The sequence below is a fragment of the Zea mays genome, chromosome 2 (genome assembly GCF_902167145.1).
Source record: "Zea mays cultivar B73 chromosome 2, Zm-B73-REFERENCE-NAM-5.0, whole genome shotgun sequence".
In the NCBI taxonomy this organism is placed as follows: domain Eukaryota; kingdom Viridiplantae; phylum Streptophyta; class Magnoliopsida; order Poales; family Poaceae; genus Zea; species Zea mays.
The window spans coordinates 25,316,186-25,334,035 of NC_050097.1; the positions used below are offsets into that span (position 1 = coordinate 25,316,186).

General features: G+C 47.1%; 3 protein-coding genes across 3 annotated transcripts; 1 reads left to right on the forward strand and 2 right to left on the reverse strand.

Moving 5' to 3' along the window:
- Window positions 1-662: 662 nt before the first annotated feature.
- LOC103646162 (uncharacterized) lies at window positions 663-1,232 on the forward strand. Its single transcript, XM_008670883.3, has one exon. It carries the CDS (start codon window positions 714-716, stop codon window positions 1,053-1,055), a length of 342 nt encoding a protein of 113 aa, XP_008669105.1. The 5' UTR covers window positions 663-713; the 3' UTR covers window positions 1,056-1,232.
- A 1,954-nt stretch (window positions 1,233-3,186) lies between these two features.
- LOC100281487 (uncharacterized) lies at window positions 3,187-8,349 on the reverse strand. Its single transcript, NM_001154405.3, has 9 exons — window positions 7,711-8,349; window positions 5,972-6,261; window positions 5,713-5,884; window positions 5,490-5,612; window positions 5,269-5,397; window positions 4,972-5,166; window positions 4,786-4,872; window positions 4,414-4,686; window positions 3,187-3,952 (listed from the first exon to the last, which is right to left on the reverse strand). The coding sequence occupies exons 1-9, from the start codon at window positions 8,347-8,349 to the stop codon at window positions 3,791-3,793; spliced, it is 2,070 nt and encodes a 689-aa protein (NP_001147877.2). The 3' UTR covers window positions 3,187-3,790.
- An 8,048-nt stretch (window positions 8,350-16,397) lies between these two features.
- LOC100277206 (uncharacterized) lies at window positions 16,398-17,261 on the reverse strand. Its single transcript, NM_001150842.1, has one exon. It carries the CDS (start codon window positions 17,214-17,216, stop codon window positions 16,818-16,820), a length of 399 nt encoding a protein of 132 aa, NP_001144314.1. The 5' UTR covers window positions 17,217-17,261; the 3' UTR covers window positions 16,398-16,817.
- Window positions 17,262-17,850: the final 589 nt, after the last annotated feature.

Here is a 17,850-nt window from a genome sequence, read left to right on the forward strand (position 1 = left end):
AAGGAGTTGCATCATAACTTGTATGTCATTTTTAACATCTATGTCTAGGGCTGGGCATTCGGTTTTTTTGAAACTGTGGTTCGGTTTTTTGGTTTTAAAAAACTTCGGTTTTCTAGACATTAGAAACCGATCGGTTTTCTTGAAAATGAAAAACCGAGAAGTTCGGTTTCGGTTTTTTACTTCGGTTTTTCGGTAAAATCCGAATACCAAACTTATACTCAAGACAACACATACAAAAAATTTATATGATAGATTACAGATAATTTTAAAAAGTCAAAATTATATATGTACAAATATTTAGAGATACATCATACATCACATATAAATAAGTGAATAACAATTTAATTGTTTCACACATTTAGTTCACATAATCGAATAGCCAAATTTTAGAATTGATAAAGTTAGGTAATCCGGTTTTTTGGTATACGGTGAAAACCGATTACGATACCGAAAACCGAACTTTTGAGATACAAAAATCGAACCGAACTACCGAAAAAACCGAAATTTCAGTTCGGTTCGGTACGGTTCGTTTCAGTTTCTGGTAAAAATGTGTTCATTCCTATCTATGACAACGTTGTTTTGACGTACAATTTTTTTATATGCTACTATTAAAGTTTATAGTCGTTTTGGCCCGGGTCTGGCTAATTTCTGCGTCCGCCACTGCTCCACGTCCGTGCAGGAGCTCGTCTGCCCGGCGCTCGGTGCCCGATGCCATGCTTTCCGTCGGTAGTCTGTACCACCTGCCTGCCTTTGCCTTCCACTGGTTCGCTTCTCCCTCTCCTGTGCTTGGCTGCTGCTTGCCCGTTGAGCACAGCAGGGGGGGGGGGCGTGCCTGCACAGCCGGCGCGATGAGGGACTGGGCGCCGTCGATCATCGCCACGGCGCTGTTCGCGCTCCTGTGCCCGGGCGGCGTGCTGCAGATGCCCGACCGGCACCGCCCCGTCGACCTCATGAACATGAAGACCAGCTTCCCGTCCATGCTCGTCCACGTCGTCATCTACTCCCTGCTGCTCATGCTCTTCCTCGTCATCCTGCAGCCTCACCTCTACATCTGAGGTGAGCGTGTTCCCCACCCCTTCACACAAGCTTCTAGCATGTTTCAGTTTCTTCTTTCTTGGGATGCAGTTTTGGGCCCTTTTAATAGCTTTGTAACCTTATGAACCAGAGGATTATATACGTAATATGCGATCCGTAGCTTCCGTTGGGCAATAAAGAACTGAAGTTTCCCTGCTTCCTGAAAACTTTTAGTCTGCTTCAGAGTTTCAGGCTTCAGTGTGTCAGTTTATCTGGACCGAAGTTTCGTCCCAATTTTCGTCTCCTGCAGCATGACGTGCATGGTTTAAAAAAAACACTAACAGAACATAGCACAGTATAGAGATAGCCAAACGGGCCGCCCCGCCCAGCCCGGGCCCGGTGAAGCCTGGCCCGTTTTGGGCCCGGCCCGCCAAACACGGTTAGGAAATCGGGCCAGGCCTGCTAAGCCCGCATGCTTGATTCTTTGTCCAAGCTAGGCCCACAGCGGACCTAAACGGGCCGGACCGGCCCGTTTAGCACGAAAAAAGCGGGCCGAAAAGCACGTTTTAGTGCAAAAAACGGGCTTAACGTGCTTAGAGGTAAACGGGCCGTGCCAGGCTAGCCCACCATGCCTAGTTTCCTGTCCGAGCTCGGCCCGCTTATTCGTGCCGGGCCGGGCTCGGACCGAGCCCAAACAGTGGGCTTCGTGCCGGGCTCGTGGGCCTCGTGCTTTATGGCCATCTATAGCACAGTATGGCACATCGTGGATTTTCAGTGTCTGATTCCAATTTTTTTACAACAACAATTTGAAATTCATCGAGTGACTAGTGCAAATATGTGCATCTTTCAGTGTTCTGATATCTGTTCCTATCTAATCGCATATAGCACTCCCAGTAACTAAGAAAGAAACCAGCTATCAGATTTTAGTGTTCAGTGGTTTAGTCATGCTGTCCAGTGACTTTCTCCTGTAGTGTAGTGAAACAAGCTGGGCAGTTTATCTGCCAGCCTTTCACTGCACACATAAAAAAAAAGAGTCCAGTTGCAACTAGAGAAAGTATGGTGCTAACAGCTGAAACTGAAAGTAAGGTGCAACAATACATCGGATTTATTGTTTGGGTTTGCCTAGGTTAATTGCAGATTCATATTTCTGGAAATTAGAGGCCAGCCACTACTTTTGACTTGACGACAGTCACAGGGCATGATGCATCAGACAGCACATAACTTCGTCCAGCAAAGTAAAAACAATAAGGAAAGCTAGATATATGCAGGTGATACGCATGCTGTATCATTTCGTCGGTACACTGGAAGTTCGAGCCGTATTCCGTATATGACTGGACTGCGTTTTGTGTCTGATGGAGTGATGGATCATGAACGACGCTTTGCGCGCCGCCGAGCACCAGGGAGAGGCGCGCCGTCCGCTGGGCAGAGAAGCGCAGACAGGAGCCGGGCAGAGAAGACAGGAGCCGGGCAGAGAAGCACCAGGGAGAGGAGCAGACGAGCGCGGCCGCCGCTCCTGCACGGGCGTGGATAGGGCTCGGGAGGGAGAGCGTCGGGGAGCCCAGTCGAGCGCCGGGGCCGTGGATCCGTTCTATGACGTAACAACGAGTTGAGCGCCGGCTAAATCTTACTCAGATACCGAAATTCCAAAGTTCAACGGATTATAATACTAAAATTCCAATTACGCTGTTCGAGATACCGATTTTCAGAAGTCAAGTGACTGTATCATCTGCCCACATACCACATGGTATCTGTACTGTGCCTCTCATCTCCCACGTACGGCCATGGCATCTAGGGGCTAAAATGAATATTATCTGACCGACGCCTCTGTTTCCATACCTTTAAGTTCTCCAAAGGTGGCTTTGGAAACGTAGACCGGTTGTTGCACCAATTAGGGTTGACGATCCTGAAGAAGAACTGGTCGATTATTACAGACACGACTTGAATGAATCCATGTGGAATGTTTGAAACTTGTCAATCTACCTAATCACAAGCAGTACGGCACGGATCCTATTTGTTAGTTTACACTTTATATATGGGGCATTTACAATCCTGCCAATACCTAGTAGTACTGATTTATGTAAGCAGCAAGCAATCGAAATCAATGTGATAATAATACACGGCCATGCGAGCCGGTACCCGGCCGCTTTAATTAGTGCTCCAACCACTTGTTCGTCTGTCGAAGTCGAAGGCAATAAATTCTGAACAACGAGTCATGCATGTGTCACTCGGCATCGATCTCTCCGATGCCACTTCGCTCACATTACATGCATGTATGTATACCTGTACTCAAATTAGCTTCGGTTCCAAAACGTGTGATACCAGTTTTTTTATCCCCTGATCTTAAATATACAATATAACACCAAGAGCCGGGGGGGAGAAACACCCTATTTTTTTTCCGCTACCCAAAAGAACAAGCACGACCTCTAGCCCTCGTTGGAACCGAGCTCCGGATCGACGACGTAGCCTCTCAGCGAAGGCGTCTTGCCCATGGTGGGGGTAGGGCCCTTCTTCTGCATCCTCTTCCTCGCGATGTGGCCGCGGATCCACGGCAGCGCGTCCTCGTTGATCTTGATCATGAGGAAGAAGAGGATGCGGTAGATGAAGATCATGCTGAAAATGACCGACAGGTCGATCCACTTGGAACGGTCCACGTTGATCTGGAAGATGTACTTGAGGATGAAGTCCCCGGGGATCTTGGGTTGGTCCGGGTACTGGTTGTCGAACACGAGGCCCTTCATGTCGTTCTGGCACTGGCCCTGTTTTACACGCATGGAGTTTAAGTGTCGTGGGTTGCTCTTGCTCCACTGTGTGGGAGTGGAACCGAGTTTACCTGCAGTGCCCAGTAGTGGAAGCTGATGTACTGCATGGGGTATCTCCAAAAGGGCTTCGGGATGTCGTATGGAAGTCTGAAGTAGCCAGAGACCAGCATGAATATTCCCTGTCCAGGAAAATTGTTGAGAAGATCTCATCATGATAAATTCCAAAAGCCACAATCTTTTCAAGGAGAACACAACTTTAAAACATTGAATCGCCAGTAATGTATATGCTGAGCTTGCGCTAGAATGTTGGCCAACACTCCAAATAATGTTGGTCACACACACAAGCTGGATGCCTTGTTGGATCAAAATAGATGTTCAAGTCCTTTGATGTCTGCTGGTCCCAGAACAGAAAACCGCATCAACTATGGAGGTTCTTTAGGCTCATGAATTCATCTTAAATATCACATGGCTGTGTCACCTTATGCCACATCTAAAAGCAGCCTTAACAACCGAGTTCAAAAGATAACATTTTTTCCTTCTCTTTTTACGTTTGTTCAGGATGCATGGGGCGGGCCTGATATATCTGAATGGAAATGTTTCATGTTTTTTACATAAACCGAATCGGGTGGAAATGCCATACCTGAATCCCGGCCCCTATGATGATACCCATGAGGAAATTGGGAATGACACTGGCAATCGCCATCATCAAGCTCTCGACCACCGTAACGCTGGCGTACAGGTTCAAGACGAAGAAGATGTAGTGCTCGAAGCCAGGATGGAGGCGCACCATGAAGTAGCATATGGTTCCCGACAAGAAGCATATCAGAATCAGGAACGGCGTTGCCGAGATGGTGTTGCTGATGACAAACGCCGCGACACCGTAGTGCCCGTTCAGCCGTTCCCGCTGGAAGACCTGTATAAGAAGAAGAAAAGAAAAAAAAATGAAGCGAAACTCACAGCTAGCGTTTAGCTGCGAATGAAATGAAAATCACACCCCGTCTTAAATGCACACCTTCATTTCTTCAACGAACGAAGGGAATCCTCCAATGGACATGAACGTAACGAACCCAAAGACGAACGCGGAACAGGCAGCCCTGGCCTGCAGAGGCAAGGTGTAGAGCGAAAGCATTAAAAAAAGCAGCCATGTGACTGCGTTCATGTCAAGTCCACTCCAGCCCGTAACCTCCTACTTAATTACCAGGATGGATGTGTATTTGGTGCCGACGTCCAGGTAGATCGTGCCGATGCAAACGGTGACGAGGAGGTAGATGAGGAGCCTGAGCCAGTAGTACCCAAAGTCCCGCGACATGTTGATGAAGGAGCGCTTGGTCAGGGTGCAGGCCTGCATCAGGAAGCTGGCCTGGCTGCCACCGGAATCCAGCACGGTTCCTTTCTGCAACATTGCAGAGTTTATTATGTGGACGCAGGAAACAGATACAACGGACGGAGTACTATGTATTAGTGTTCTGTTTGATGAGCCAGAACGCCTACGTACCATTCGCGAGATGTCATTTACTTTCTCCCTTGCGGCGTAGTAGTACTGGGACCTGCTGTAGGATGCAACCAACTTCCTGATGGCCTCCGATGTGGTCATCCTGTCAAGTGGATCGTCGGACCTCTCGACCTGTTCATGAACACCAATTAAACGTCATTTTATCCTTTATTTATTGGTTCTGATTTGCCCATGGACACATGCTTCTTCTTCTTCTTACGTACCCTTGCTTTCATCGATCCTTTAAGGGTGGCCTTCACCTTGTCGAAGTCCGAGTTGACGCACCTCAGGAAATGGTCGGACGGATTCCGCAGAGCCGGGCAAGGGAAACCGGCTTGAGCAAAGAACTGCAAACAAGCAAGGAGTACTGAGTCAGACAGGCTGTGTTATGCATGCGTTCCTTTTAGAAGAAAAAAAGGAAAACAGACAGAATTACTACTACACAACCTCGCATGCTTGCGATGCTTGTCCGAAGTAGACGGTCTTGCCCCCGGATAGCAGGAAGAGCATGTCGAAGAGCTCGAACACCTCGCTGCTGGGCTGGTGGATGGAAGCAATCACCGTCCTGCCGTCCCTCGCCAGGCCCCGCAGCGTCTGCGTCACGAAGAACGCAGACGAGCTGCAAGCCAAGCAAGCACACGCACATACATACAAGAACGCAGACACGACCACGCCAGCGACAGTGAAGAGGAGGCAGGGCGCTCACCTGTCGAGGCCGCTGGTGGGCTCGTCGAGGAAGAGGAGGCGCGGGCGCATGAGTAGCTCGAGCGCGATGCTGACGCGGCGCTTCTCGCCGCCGCTGACCCCGCGGAGGTGCCAGTTGCCGATGACGGTGTCGGCGCAGTCCTGCAGCCCCATCTCGACGATGGTGCCCTCCACCAGCGCGCGCTTGTCCTCCCGCGGCATCTTGTCCGGCAGCCGCAGCAGCGCCGAGTAGCCGATCGTCTCGCGCACCGTCAGCGTCCCGATCAGGTTGTCGTCCTGCGTCACGTACGCCTGCAACCACGCCTCTGGATGGATCAGTAGTCTTCTCCGGTACTAGCCATACTACTACGTTCTGTTACAACAAACGCACATCTCGCTGCTTCAAGAAAGGAGTGTCGTAGTTTTGATATACCATAGTTTATAATCGTACATGATACAAATATTATGGTATTACTTTACCACAGTAAAATCATATTATTGTTTCAAAAATGATAAGGATATTTTTAAAACTATAGTATCATTAAATATAATTATCATCAAATATAAGAGTTTCAATAATATAGTCATCAAATAACACAGTATTGTTTCAGAACTACACAAATACCGCACTTCCTCCCAACAGGGAGCTGCTACGCGTTTGCGCCTGCAGGATCACGTTCCGTTCCGTTCCGTATAACTGCTGGTGAGACGTGAGAGTGAGACAGGCCACAGCCGGATGGTTCGTATCACCATAAATTCGCAGCAGGATCAGAGAGCAAATCCAGCTGTCAGTATTTATGCTGTGTAGGTAGGTGGCTTCAGCCGTTCTCGCTGTATCGGCACCAGAGTTTTTTTTTTGGGTTTTGGATGAACTGGAAGTGGAGAGGCGCACCGATGGCTGGCGAATTGCATTAAATCCATGCACCTAATCTCTACGCGTACCCGTGCTTTCGACATCTCGGACGGATGCGAAAAAAACGACCCGAATCGATTGGATTGGACGGGTATCCTAGCGCCTACTAACTGCCCGACGTGAAGTAAAGCCCCTCGCCCCTCTGCTTATAGCATTAGTGGTCAAAGTGTAGCTGTATGCCTGTATAGTACTAGGTCTTAAAAAAACAGAATGAGAGTACTAGTTAAGTCATTAAATGAGTATAGTGATGATCCGGCCGCATATACTGGCTTCGTTCTCGCTTATATTCACTTTTTTTAAAAAAATATATTTGTTTTACTATATGCGCTTAGACATACAGTACGCTAGACAGTTTGGATAAAAACTACTGCGTCTACAAAAATCAAAACATCTTTTATATAATTTTAAAAAGTGAGCCATACTTCTTTTGGAAAAACATAGACAAAAAGGCACACCAATTAATTAGCAACGGGCGTTTTATTACTGGCATCAAACAGATTACCGGATGCCCAGATCCCGATCCCTTCAAATACGATTCGCGTGTTGCGCTGAGATGCCAGTTATGGATGATAGTTTCCAACGAACTTCAACACAGATCCTTACCTAAGAAAACACTTAACCGTACTTCTACCTGCTATATATGGATGATCTGACGGAAGTAGCAATACGGAGTGTTTGGTGCTCAAAAATAGAAGAGTGATCCATGATTCTAATTTTCTTTTCCCGGTTGAGCTTGAGAGTAGTGCATGATCTAGGTAAGCAAGCTTAGCTCATGTGGGGAAGAGGAAGCAGGCTTAGCTTAGGTCAGGTCACAGGTGTATATATGCGTAATGGATATTTACACATACCGCGGCGCCGAAGGAGAGCTTGGCCTTGCGGCCGTTGAGGAGCACGTTGCCGGAGAGGAAGGCGTTGGCGGCGAGGCGGCCGGCGAGGGCGTCGAGCAGGGTGGACTTGCCGGACCCCGAGGGCCCCATGAGCGCGGTCAGCGACCCGGGCTCCGCGTACCCGGTGAGCTCGTCCAGCACGGTCTGCGTCTTGCCGGGGCCCAGAGCCACGGTGACGCAGAGGTCCTTCCACGTGAGCCTGGCGGACACGTCGCCGATGAGCGCGGCGGGGCCGGCCCCCGGCGGGAGCGCCTTGCTGTCCCGCCACAGGGCCTCGCTGAGCGGGCTGAGCCCCACCACCATGGCGCCCCCGACGGCGGCCGACCCGTTGGCCTGAAGCTCCATCATGGCCTGCCCCGCCGCCGCGGACCGAGGCGTCGTGCCGTCGCCCTGCAGGTCTCCTCCGACCCGTCTCATGGTCCGAAGGCGAGCTGCTGGTGGTGCTGGAGGGGCGGGGGCTGGTACTGGGAGTGGGAGGAGGCTAGCGAGCCGGGGCGGGGCCGGCCGTGGAGGCGCGTCGGGAGAGACGAGAGAGAGACCGTCCGGTCGATGCGGTGGAGAGACAGCTAGCGCGGCAGGGGTTATAAAGGAGGAAAGCATGCATGCACAATAAAGGAGGGGGGGAGTTAATGGATGGATGAAGCAATCAGAGAGCAGCGAGCCATGGAACATGGAGGGTGGGCTGAGCCTGAGCCCGCCACTTAACAAATTGCCAACGAAATTGTCTTCGTTCCTCCTCACATTGGGCTCCCATCCCGTCTCTTCTTCACACCTGGTACAATCATCTGCCCCTACAGTTCTTTCTGGAATGCCAATAATATTAATTTCTCATTTCCATGGTGTAGCATTTCGTATTTTTCGACTAGTACTATATGTCAGTACAATAATAGATGAAACATATAGTAATGCTAATCACATCAAATAGCATGTCATGGCAAAATTATGTTTTTTTTCTTAAAAAATATTTTCAAATCATTGATCACGCTGGAGGCATTCCCACATTTTTTTTGTCAAATCAAATACACCGGAGGAGTGGAGGACCACGTGCATTTGTATTGCGAAGAAAATAGTAGTTGCAACATATTACTCCAAACGTGAACCGTGTTATATATACATTAGAAAATGTGCTAGACACTCGTTTATTATATGTAGAAGGGATTCTTCCTCGATCTGCTAAAAGTTACTCCATCTATTCCAAATTATTACTCGTTTTAGCTCTCTTTATTTTTATGTCTATATTCAACATATAAAAAAACACATCCATCAAATATTGTATGAATTCATTGATTAACTAAAACGAATTTCATTGTATGAATAGAGGGAGAAAACTTTCTTTGCCCAAAAATAAATCAGCTTCTAGACTTGTTCTAAGTTAAATTATTTTGAGTTTTACTAGATTTATATAAAAAAAAAATACTGCTTACACTTAAAAAATCAAACTATTATTATTAGATACTAGCTAGTACACCATAAAATATGTAGGAGTATTCTCATAACTTATTAATTTGGTGTTATATATATTGTTTACAATATAGTTAGTTAAACTCAAGGCAATTTGACATAGTGTAATTCTATTTCTATGAGTGCATTTATTTGTGCACGGAGGCCGGGGGAGTAGCAGCGCGCGACTCTGAAAGGTTTGGTTATCCTTCCTCTATGGTTTGCATGCTCTAGTGCTCTACGCCTCTACTGATGCGTGTACCAGGTCATTCACTTTTGACCATTACTAGAGATGGTCTACACTTAAGTGAACTTAAATTTGAGATGAAGTCGGTATGAAAAACAAGTACTCCCCGTCCCAAAATAGTTGTTGTTTTAGAGAATTAGTTGTTGTTTTGTATATGCGTCTGGATTCATCCTCATTCATTTGAATAAATCGGATATTGAACTGCCAGTTCACAAGTACGTGGTCAATTGCACAGACCCATGTAGCTGACTGCCGTGCGCATGCATGGTAACTGCAAAAGACCACTCCAGTCTTCCTAAAAGCGACATTGCCGGATAGAAGGGAGCGAGCGGCGTCCGCCGTCCGGCGAGGGAAGCCGAGCGGTTGCGGCCTAGGCATCAGGCAAGCAGGGCACGACACAACACGTTTTGGTTACAAGCGCGACACCATCCACAGGAATGGTCGCACGCCAAGGTCGCCACATGACATGTTCGAGAGAGAGAGGAGATCGAGGAGGAGCAGAGGTTGGAGATAGATGGGAGGTCCAGCCAGCAGGTGCATTTATGGCGGTATTGGAAGACGTTGGCAATGTATACTTTCATCACCATACCTTCCGAGTCCGACTCGCTCCTTTTTATCCCCGTAATTCTCGGCTCTTGCGCGAGCATCCAATCGTGCCCCGCCGGACCGTCTCCTTTTTTTTTACCGGCGGAGCACCCCAGACGACAGCCAGTGATGGTGTGCGCTTGGAGCGACTAGTATTCTTTTTTATATTCGATCAATTCAAGGTAGAAAAGCTACACCTACTTATTTTTATTGTATGAAAATCCTAACAGCATACTATTGGCGTCGATTTGGCACCAATCACTAGAATGAACCATCTAACGATACCCTTTGTGGCGTTGCAGACGATCTGCAGCCTCGCTACAAGAAGCGATTTCTCTTTGTGTCGAGTGATCTTGCGGTTGGCAAACCAGCCAAGACACCTTTAGATGATGTATGGTCAAATAAAGTAGAATATCTTTAGAACACTAAATCATCTTTATGATAGCCACCATCTATTTAGGACCAAACAACAACGAAGCCTAAGACCTTCTCGTGATGAGCAATACCTTGAGTTCTGCTCTATGAGGTGGATGGCGACGGTCCATGACAGGTCACCGGGCCACATGACGGTGCTCCCTTGCGGTGGCACGGACTGTTCACGACCCTACTGTGGGAGTGGATCTTCCCTGTGTCGCTCTGAATGGTCTGTGCTCTGGACCGGATGGTCCGCAATGACGCAGGGTCGTCTTGTTCCTCATAGAAACCTAGGTCTCGCCCCCTAGGGGAGAGACCTTAGGTTGCTCTAGCTCGATAGGTCACCTAGGGCGTCCCGGACTACATGGAGTCACCTAGGGATTGAGATATCAAGATTCAATTTCACTGCGACGATCAAATCTTAAATGAAGTGGATCTTGCCCTCGGAAGGGGTAAGATCCTAGGGTCAGCATGCCACCCAAGACGGATTTAGACGGTATAGAGTCGAATAGAGGCTGTGGTGGATATGCTCAAAGCTACGACTAAAGCTACGTTACGTCTACTCCTAGGGCAGGAAATATAAATAAAGACCACTAACAAATGTACCGATACAGAGCCGGGTCAGTCCGAAATATTTGGTATTTTTTCATGTGAAATGTTGTCTCCTTAGTATGATTACCATTGTGTATATGAACTGTGGGTCCATCTAGGTCTAGAAATGTTGGTCCAATGGCCATTTTGCGAACGTGTTTTTGTTGTAATGGCAAATAACAGATTCCCTCGCATGTCACCATAGCAAAGTCGGCCAAACTGTAACCTAGGCTGATCGGACTGTAGTAGCTGTTTTTGACATCCTGATCCTAGGATTAATAGAATTGATATAATACTCCTACTAGTAAGGTGCACTTTCTTTTTTGGAACAAAAATGCGTTCATTTGCCTTAGACACGGCTCATTTAAGATTTAATCAAATGATTAATCAACAAGTAAGCATTGCTTTAGTTTCTTCTCATAAAAATAGAGGCAGCCAAACAAAAGAGGAATTTGTCGTTCGTGGATCAATCGGATAAACGCAGCAACACGTGTATGTAACATATTCAATAGTAGCTGATCCTCATAGTTTCACGGGCGTGTGTGGTGTAGGGATTCAGACATATTGTGCATAATGCATATGGATCGGAGTGGTCATATGACATGGCATATGACGACACTAGACACACGAACGTGGCCAAGAGTGGAAGCTCCTAGCTTGGGGTTGGCTAATGAGGATTATAGTCTTTAAGGGGGTGCATTGTGACATCTTGGCTTAATGTTTCATGGGATTGATAGAATACTCATACCAATAAGGTGATACACCTTTTTGGAAGCCTATCTCAAAAGAATGTTTGGGTTAAGCATGTTTGGTTCTATGATCCTAGACGGTTGTCAGGAGTAACTACCGCTGGTCCATTAGTCGCTAGGGTCTTGTAGATTTTCTCGTAAAATCTGATCTAGTCGACTGGTGGTCGACTAGGCGGGTTTTACTGTTTTTTTAATTGTTTTATTTTCAAGTCAGTTTTGGGACTTAGAAACTTGTCTTACATGTTTTGGTGTTGTTTCCTGTAAGGATAAGACCATCCCCTCTATACTTTTATATATGTGAGAGAATCATGATTAATTGAGGTATCCAACATCTAATTGGTCAAAAATATATCTACTATCTCATTTATCATTTTGTCCTCTTTATTTTATTGTTCGTCGCATATTTTGATGAGATTTAACTATGTTTTAGGGGGCCTTATCGATCCTAGGACAATCTCTTGATGCTCCTCCTCGATGGGTCTTTTAGGGAGGAGTTCACAAGTCTATAGGTGAATAATAGGACCAATGTTGGCTTAACTAGTTTCTAGATCGGTTTTGTTGGTCTGCTACATTCTCCATCGTGTGTAAAATCATGTGTCGCTCGCAAGAGTGCTAGCCATTAATCGTGTTTGATTTGAATCTTTTCCGGTGTCAACATACTTTTTGGTGACTTCGATAGAGAAGAAAAAAGACTATCAAGATTGAATCTACTACAACATATCAAGCAATCATAGACCTAAAGATGGAGAGAATCACACCGATCCCTTCAATTTTAAGAACATCAACCACATGACATCTCGCTTGAAGATCTCCCCGATGAGGTTCATCAGAAGATTCAAATCAAGCTTCACGCTGATCTGAATGTTTTATTGGGCAGTTGTACTAAAGATCAGTGAGACAAGGTGACCCAATCTATGAGGCTAATTTTGGTGATATCGTTGCTTCAACATTTATATATTTACATATACTACACCACTAGAGGCAATGGTTAATGAAGGGGCAACTAATCCTTATCCACCTATGTTAATTATTCTAATACATCATATGATCATAAAGTTGTAGTCGATAATAATCTTGCAGTTGCTATTAATAAGGTTGTAGAACGACTTAAGAAATTAGAGGGTAAAACAACATGTTGATTTATTGGTTGAAGAATACGCTCTTAAGCAATCTTAATATTATATTGCCATATGATTATTATGAAATCAAGGGCTTTATGTAGCAATTAACAAGCCAAATTGGCTTCTTTAGCCTTCAACATTTAAACCCAATAATCTTAAAGGATCTTGGTGATCTACATTATTTTCTTATGATGTAAATTAACAAACTTTATGATGGAATATTGTTGCCTCAAGTAAAATATGCAAAGGGTCTTTGAAATAGGGTAGTTATGAATGATTGCAAATCGGTTAGCACACCTATATCAACGAGTGAAAAGTTGTCCATTATAGAGGGCACACCACTTAGGCCCAATGATGTTTTTCAGTGCAAGATTATTATTGGAGCTTTATAATACCTGACATTGAGACCAGATGGTTTGTAGTGAATACGGTTTGTCAATATATCCATGCTCCTAAAACAAACCATTGTATCGTCATCAAGCGTATTCTAAGATATGCCAAACATTCAGCTACTCTTAATATTAATTTATAAGTAGGTCCGAGTCGATGTTGGTTAGTGTCTGTTGAGACACAGTTTGAGTAGAATGCTTAGATAACAGAAGGTCTACAAGTGGTTTTGTGGTCTTTCTAGGACTGAATTTTGTATCTTAGTGTGCTTAGAAATAAGCGGCTATGTCGAGATCAAGCACAAAAGCAGAATATAGGGCTGATAATGCTACTGCAGAGATGATGTGGGTACAAAAACTATTGCATAAAATTGGATTCAGACGCCTAGAGCAACAAAGCTGTGGTGTGATAATCTAGAGGCTAAGTATCTGTCTGCTAATCTAATATTTGCTACTCACACGAAACATATCGAGGTTGAATATCACTTCGTTCAGAAAAAGTGTTGTAAGGTGGCTACTAAAAAATAAAAATTGACTTTGTCTCCTCAATTGATTATAGATGGCTTCACTACTTCGTTAACACTCAAACAGTTGGAGATCTTTAAGAATAATCTTAATGTCGATTGATTAGTTTGGGGGAGATTGAAAGGGAAATGTGCTATATGCCATTTCTAGTTTGATTTTGGTGATTAATGACCAACACAACCCTGAGATCTAACTACTTTGCTAAGTATGTGTTTATAGGTTCATAAGTGTCAAATTGAGAAATTCTACTCAACACTTAGCTCAAACAAAGGCAAAATATGACATATTTTAGATAAGGTGAGCTTTGAGTAGTTCACAAGTTTGGATAAGTTCTAAATGCTCTTGTAATGTTTTTTGAGAACCTTAGAGAGTTTGGAAAGTCAAATTTTAGAAAGTTGCATTTGGAGCCAAGTTTCAGCCTAAACTAGAAATCTAAGTTGGAGATGAGCAAAAGTAAGAACCTATGACTTAGATCAGTTGGACATTCTCTAAATAAGTTTGTCTAGGTCATAGAAAAGCTCTCAAGAACAGTATAATTGAGTTGGAGAAGAAAATCCAAAAAGACTCGATGTTCTGTTATCCCATGGGGCACACGACCACTTTACCCAAGACGCCTGCAAAGGAGTTCATGTGGCCTATTGCACCAGATCACTTAACCAGAGACATCTGTAAATGACTTCCTGTGGCCTGGCACACCATACCACTTTACCAGAGAGGTCTACAGAGGATACTAAGGAACTTCGGCAACCCAGACTAGTCAGGTGTGCACTAGACTAGTCAGGTCCAGCATAAACTTCAACTCTCAACGGTTAGCTGCAACATCTAGCTGACATGGCAGGACACATGGCGGGGGTCATGTGGTGCACCGAACCGGTCCGGTGCCACCGAGCAAGGCAAGGTCATAGCAGATCACGTTGATTGAGTTGACCATTGGAGGTCCAGTGGCGCACCCAAGGAAAGCATAATTTCAGCAATCTACTCAATGACTCTTTGAGGGGTTTGAGTCTATAAATACCTCTCCAAACAGCACATTCGAGACATCAATCACCAATAGAGCCGAGCATCGTTCCCAAACACTTGTGCAACAGTTTGAAGCCATTCTGAGAGATCGGAGCACCCTATTTGAGTAGAGACAGTCGTTCTAGATAAAGTGTGCTCTTGTGGTCTGCATTCTTGGTGTTGTGTCGCTGCGTTTATTGCTCTTATGTGGGTGCTACTCTATTGTATATATGGACGTGAATTTGACCTAACCTAATATGTATTCTCCTAGTATGTTTGCGTGATGTTTGGTCTGAAAGCAAGTTAATCAAGTTTTGATGTTGATCGAAAAGGGAAATTGTTGTTGTTGGTACTAATGCGTAGTACTAGTACTGACGTGGAGTACATCGCATTTGTGGCAGTCGACGTTGGAGTTGATGATTGGCGAAAGAAGGACACGAAGGAAGGGGAAAAGAAAAACGTACGGTGTGGTACTGCGATTGTATGTATATCTGGCACCATCATCAGGCAGCAGCAAATGGTTGGACGCCTCCAGTTCTCCACGCGTCGTTGGCCCGGCAACCCAGGACGACTGACGACGGAGGCAAGGAAGGCGTGATGACCGCTAGTAGCTAGCTGGCTGGCTGCTCGGCTCAAATAAAAAATCCCTTGAAACTCTCTCGCACGGACGGACATGGTTGACTCCTGCTGTGGCCGGCCTATGACTGGGAGATGAATGAGACCGATCGAGTTGAGACTCCAGAGCCACTCCTAACACCTGCCATCGTCCCAACAACACTCCTAGCAACAGCCGCCTGCTCCTGCTAGCTGCGCATACAGAGCACCAGCCAGTCGCCTGGTTGAAACAATCAAATTAATGACGACGTTAGCCGAGGCGCGCGTGCGTGCGAGAGAACCGCAGCATGGTGGCGTTGTGTGGTTGCGCGTCAATTCGCGGCGCCGCGGCCGGGCAACTAATGAGACCCGTCTTCCTATCATCCCTCCGGGCGAGCGTACAGTAGCAGGCAGCAAAGCACTTGCCTTCCCCAGGTTTACGTCCATCGATCCGCATCGGCTCCGGTCGAGCGGTAATGCGCAACCGCGCGATGGCGACTGCACTAATACGCGTGTGACAATGTCAATGCGCCGGCAGGCATGGGTCACTGACAATGCATGGCCCATTCGCGTGGTTCTCTCCTGCCGCCAAGCAAGGCCGTTCGCCGCCGGCCCGTTCGGAATACACTGAAGCGGCGTGTCTGCGCACGCTAAGGTTACTTCGCCCGTCGTCATGCATGACCCATGACGGCAGAACCTGTGGACCAGCAGGAGCGCACCCCGCCGTGAACTTTGCGTGTCTGAAATCCGCGGAGCACTCGGGTTTGGAGTACAGAAGAAGAATTTTTATGGCTGCCAACAGCCCCGCCGGACTCTCAACTGCAAACCGCACGCAGTAATGGCCACGTCTCTTTCCATTGCAGCTCCAGCGTTTTGGTGTGAGATGGGGATTCGGCGAATGAGCACGGGCTACCACCTGCTGCTCAGTTAATGGTCGGTCGAGCCCATCTCACTCACAATCGTCTCCTTCAAATCCAACGGTGGTTAGCAGTTCGTTCAGCGGAGCCTTCACGCCCGTTGTCAGGCCCGTCAGTCGTCTGCAAGCTCACTCATGACTGAAAGAAAATGAAAGGAGCCATAGGCGCCCGGTACCCCATACCCTAGCTACAACAACTGCAAGCATGGAGGAAAAGAAAAAGAATCCAAATTCCAAAAAAAAAAGAAAGAACTCACAGACGGAGTACAGTGTCCAAGTCACTGTTCACTATAGTCACTGTATAGTCACTGGTAGTACGTGTGTACCTACTACCTACTGCCGTGTGGAACAGTCTCTGCATCTTTTATTTTATTCCACTGATGACTGAACCTACGACACACAAGTGTGGACCGGAGTCGGAGCTGCATTGCCTGCATATGCGCTGAGCACCAAGAGGCGAGAGTGGAGACCCATCGCATAACGAAGAGAGGGGCCGAGGATCTAGCAGGTGGGCACGCACTCCCTGCACTTGACGACGCATCGCGACGGGACGTGGCTGAGGCTGGCGGCGCGCGAGGAGGCGACGTCAGAGCACCTCTTGCCGCAGATCACCCGCCTCTTCCCGCACGCCGCGGCGCTCACGCAGCCCGCTCTGCCGCCGGAGGACGACTTCCTGGCGGTGGCGGCCCTCAGGTTCTTCGCCTCGGCGGCGGTGAGGTTCGCGGCGCGCCAGGCGCCGCCGTCCGACCTGAAGAGGTTGCCGGCCCTGGCGATGAACCCCCGCAGGTCGCGGCCCAAGATGGCCGCGATGGTCTCGTCGGCGGCGAGCGACAGCCTGCAGCTCGCCGTGGCGACGGCCAGCAGGAGCACTAACGTCACTACAGCTCGCGACCTCGTCATGCTTGCTGCTGCCGCAGCCTTTATCGTTTACGTTGTAGACCAACGAGTCTCCACGTTAACTAACAATGTCGATCTCTCTTTTTATATAGGACAAAGAAAGTCGTGAGGATGGGGATGGAAACATCTGCATGAGCTAACTAATTTCAGCGAACGTCCAATAATGCGTGGTGGCGAACAGCTCGGGCGTGAGTAGCCATGGACTGGAGGGAAAGCACACGATGTCCAAGTCTCTCAGCGCTAGCTACTAGATGATGTTGATAGAAGTTGTGGATCTACTGAGTCTCACTTAATCAACCAGAGAGTACTAAATAATAACAGATAGATTGATCCTCTTGGATCTATGTGCATAAACAGAGAGACATACCTTCGCCCCGCAGTAGTGGAGATGGATTTGATCCTTACCGACGTCGGCTCCGTTCTCGCATGCCACCGTTAGGGTGTCGCTCTTCTAGTCACTCCGACACCTAAGAGATGAGGTTATTCTGTGGATTAGGGTTTAGGACGAGGTACTAGCGTTGGTTTTTCTACGGCTAATCCTTTATATAGCGTCATGTGACCGGGGCTCGAACCGAGGTTAGCCCGGTCCCTCCCAATCAAGGGCTCGATTAGAGAGATGGTTAGTTGGGTTAAGCCC

Bases quoted from the DNA above. Each gene is read 5' to 3' on its own strand.
- LOC100281487 (NM_001154405.3), bottom strand. From the start codon at position 8,349: ATGCTTTCCTCCTTTATAACCCCTGCCGCGCTAGCTGTCTCTCCACCG. The intron at 5,885-5,971 runs GTGAGCGCCCTG...CTTGGCTTGCAG, and splicing joins CCCACCAGCGGCCTCGACAG to CTCGTCTGCGTTCTTCGTGA. The intron at 5,613-5,712 runs GTTGTGTAGTAG...GCTTGTTTGCAG, and splicing joins AAGCATCGCAAGCATGCGAG to TTCTTTGCTCAAGCCGGTTT.
- LOC100277206 (NM_001150842.1), bottom strand. From the start codon at position 17,216: ATGACGAGGTCGCGAGCTGTAGTGACGTTAGTGCTCCTGCTGGCCGTC.
- LOC103646162 (XM_008670883.3), top strand. From the start codon at position 714: ATGCTTTCCGTCGGTAGTCTGTACCACCTGCCTGCCTTTGCCTTCCAC.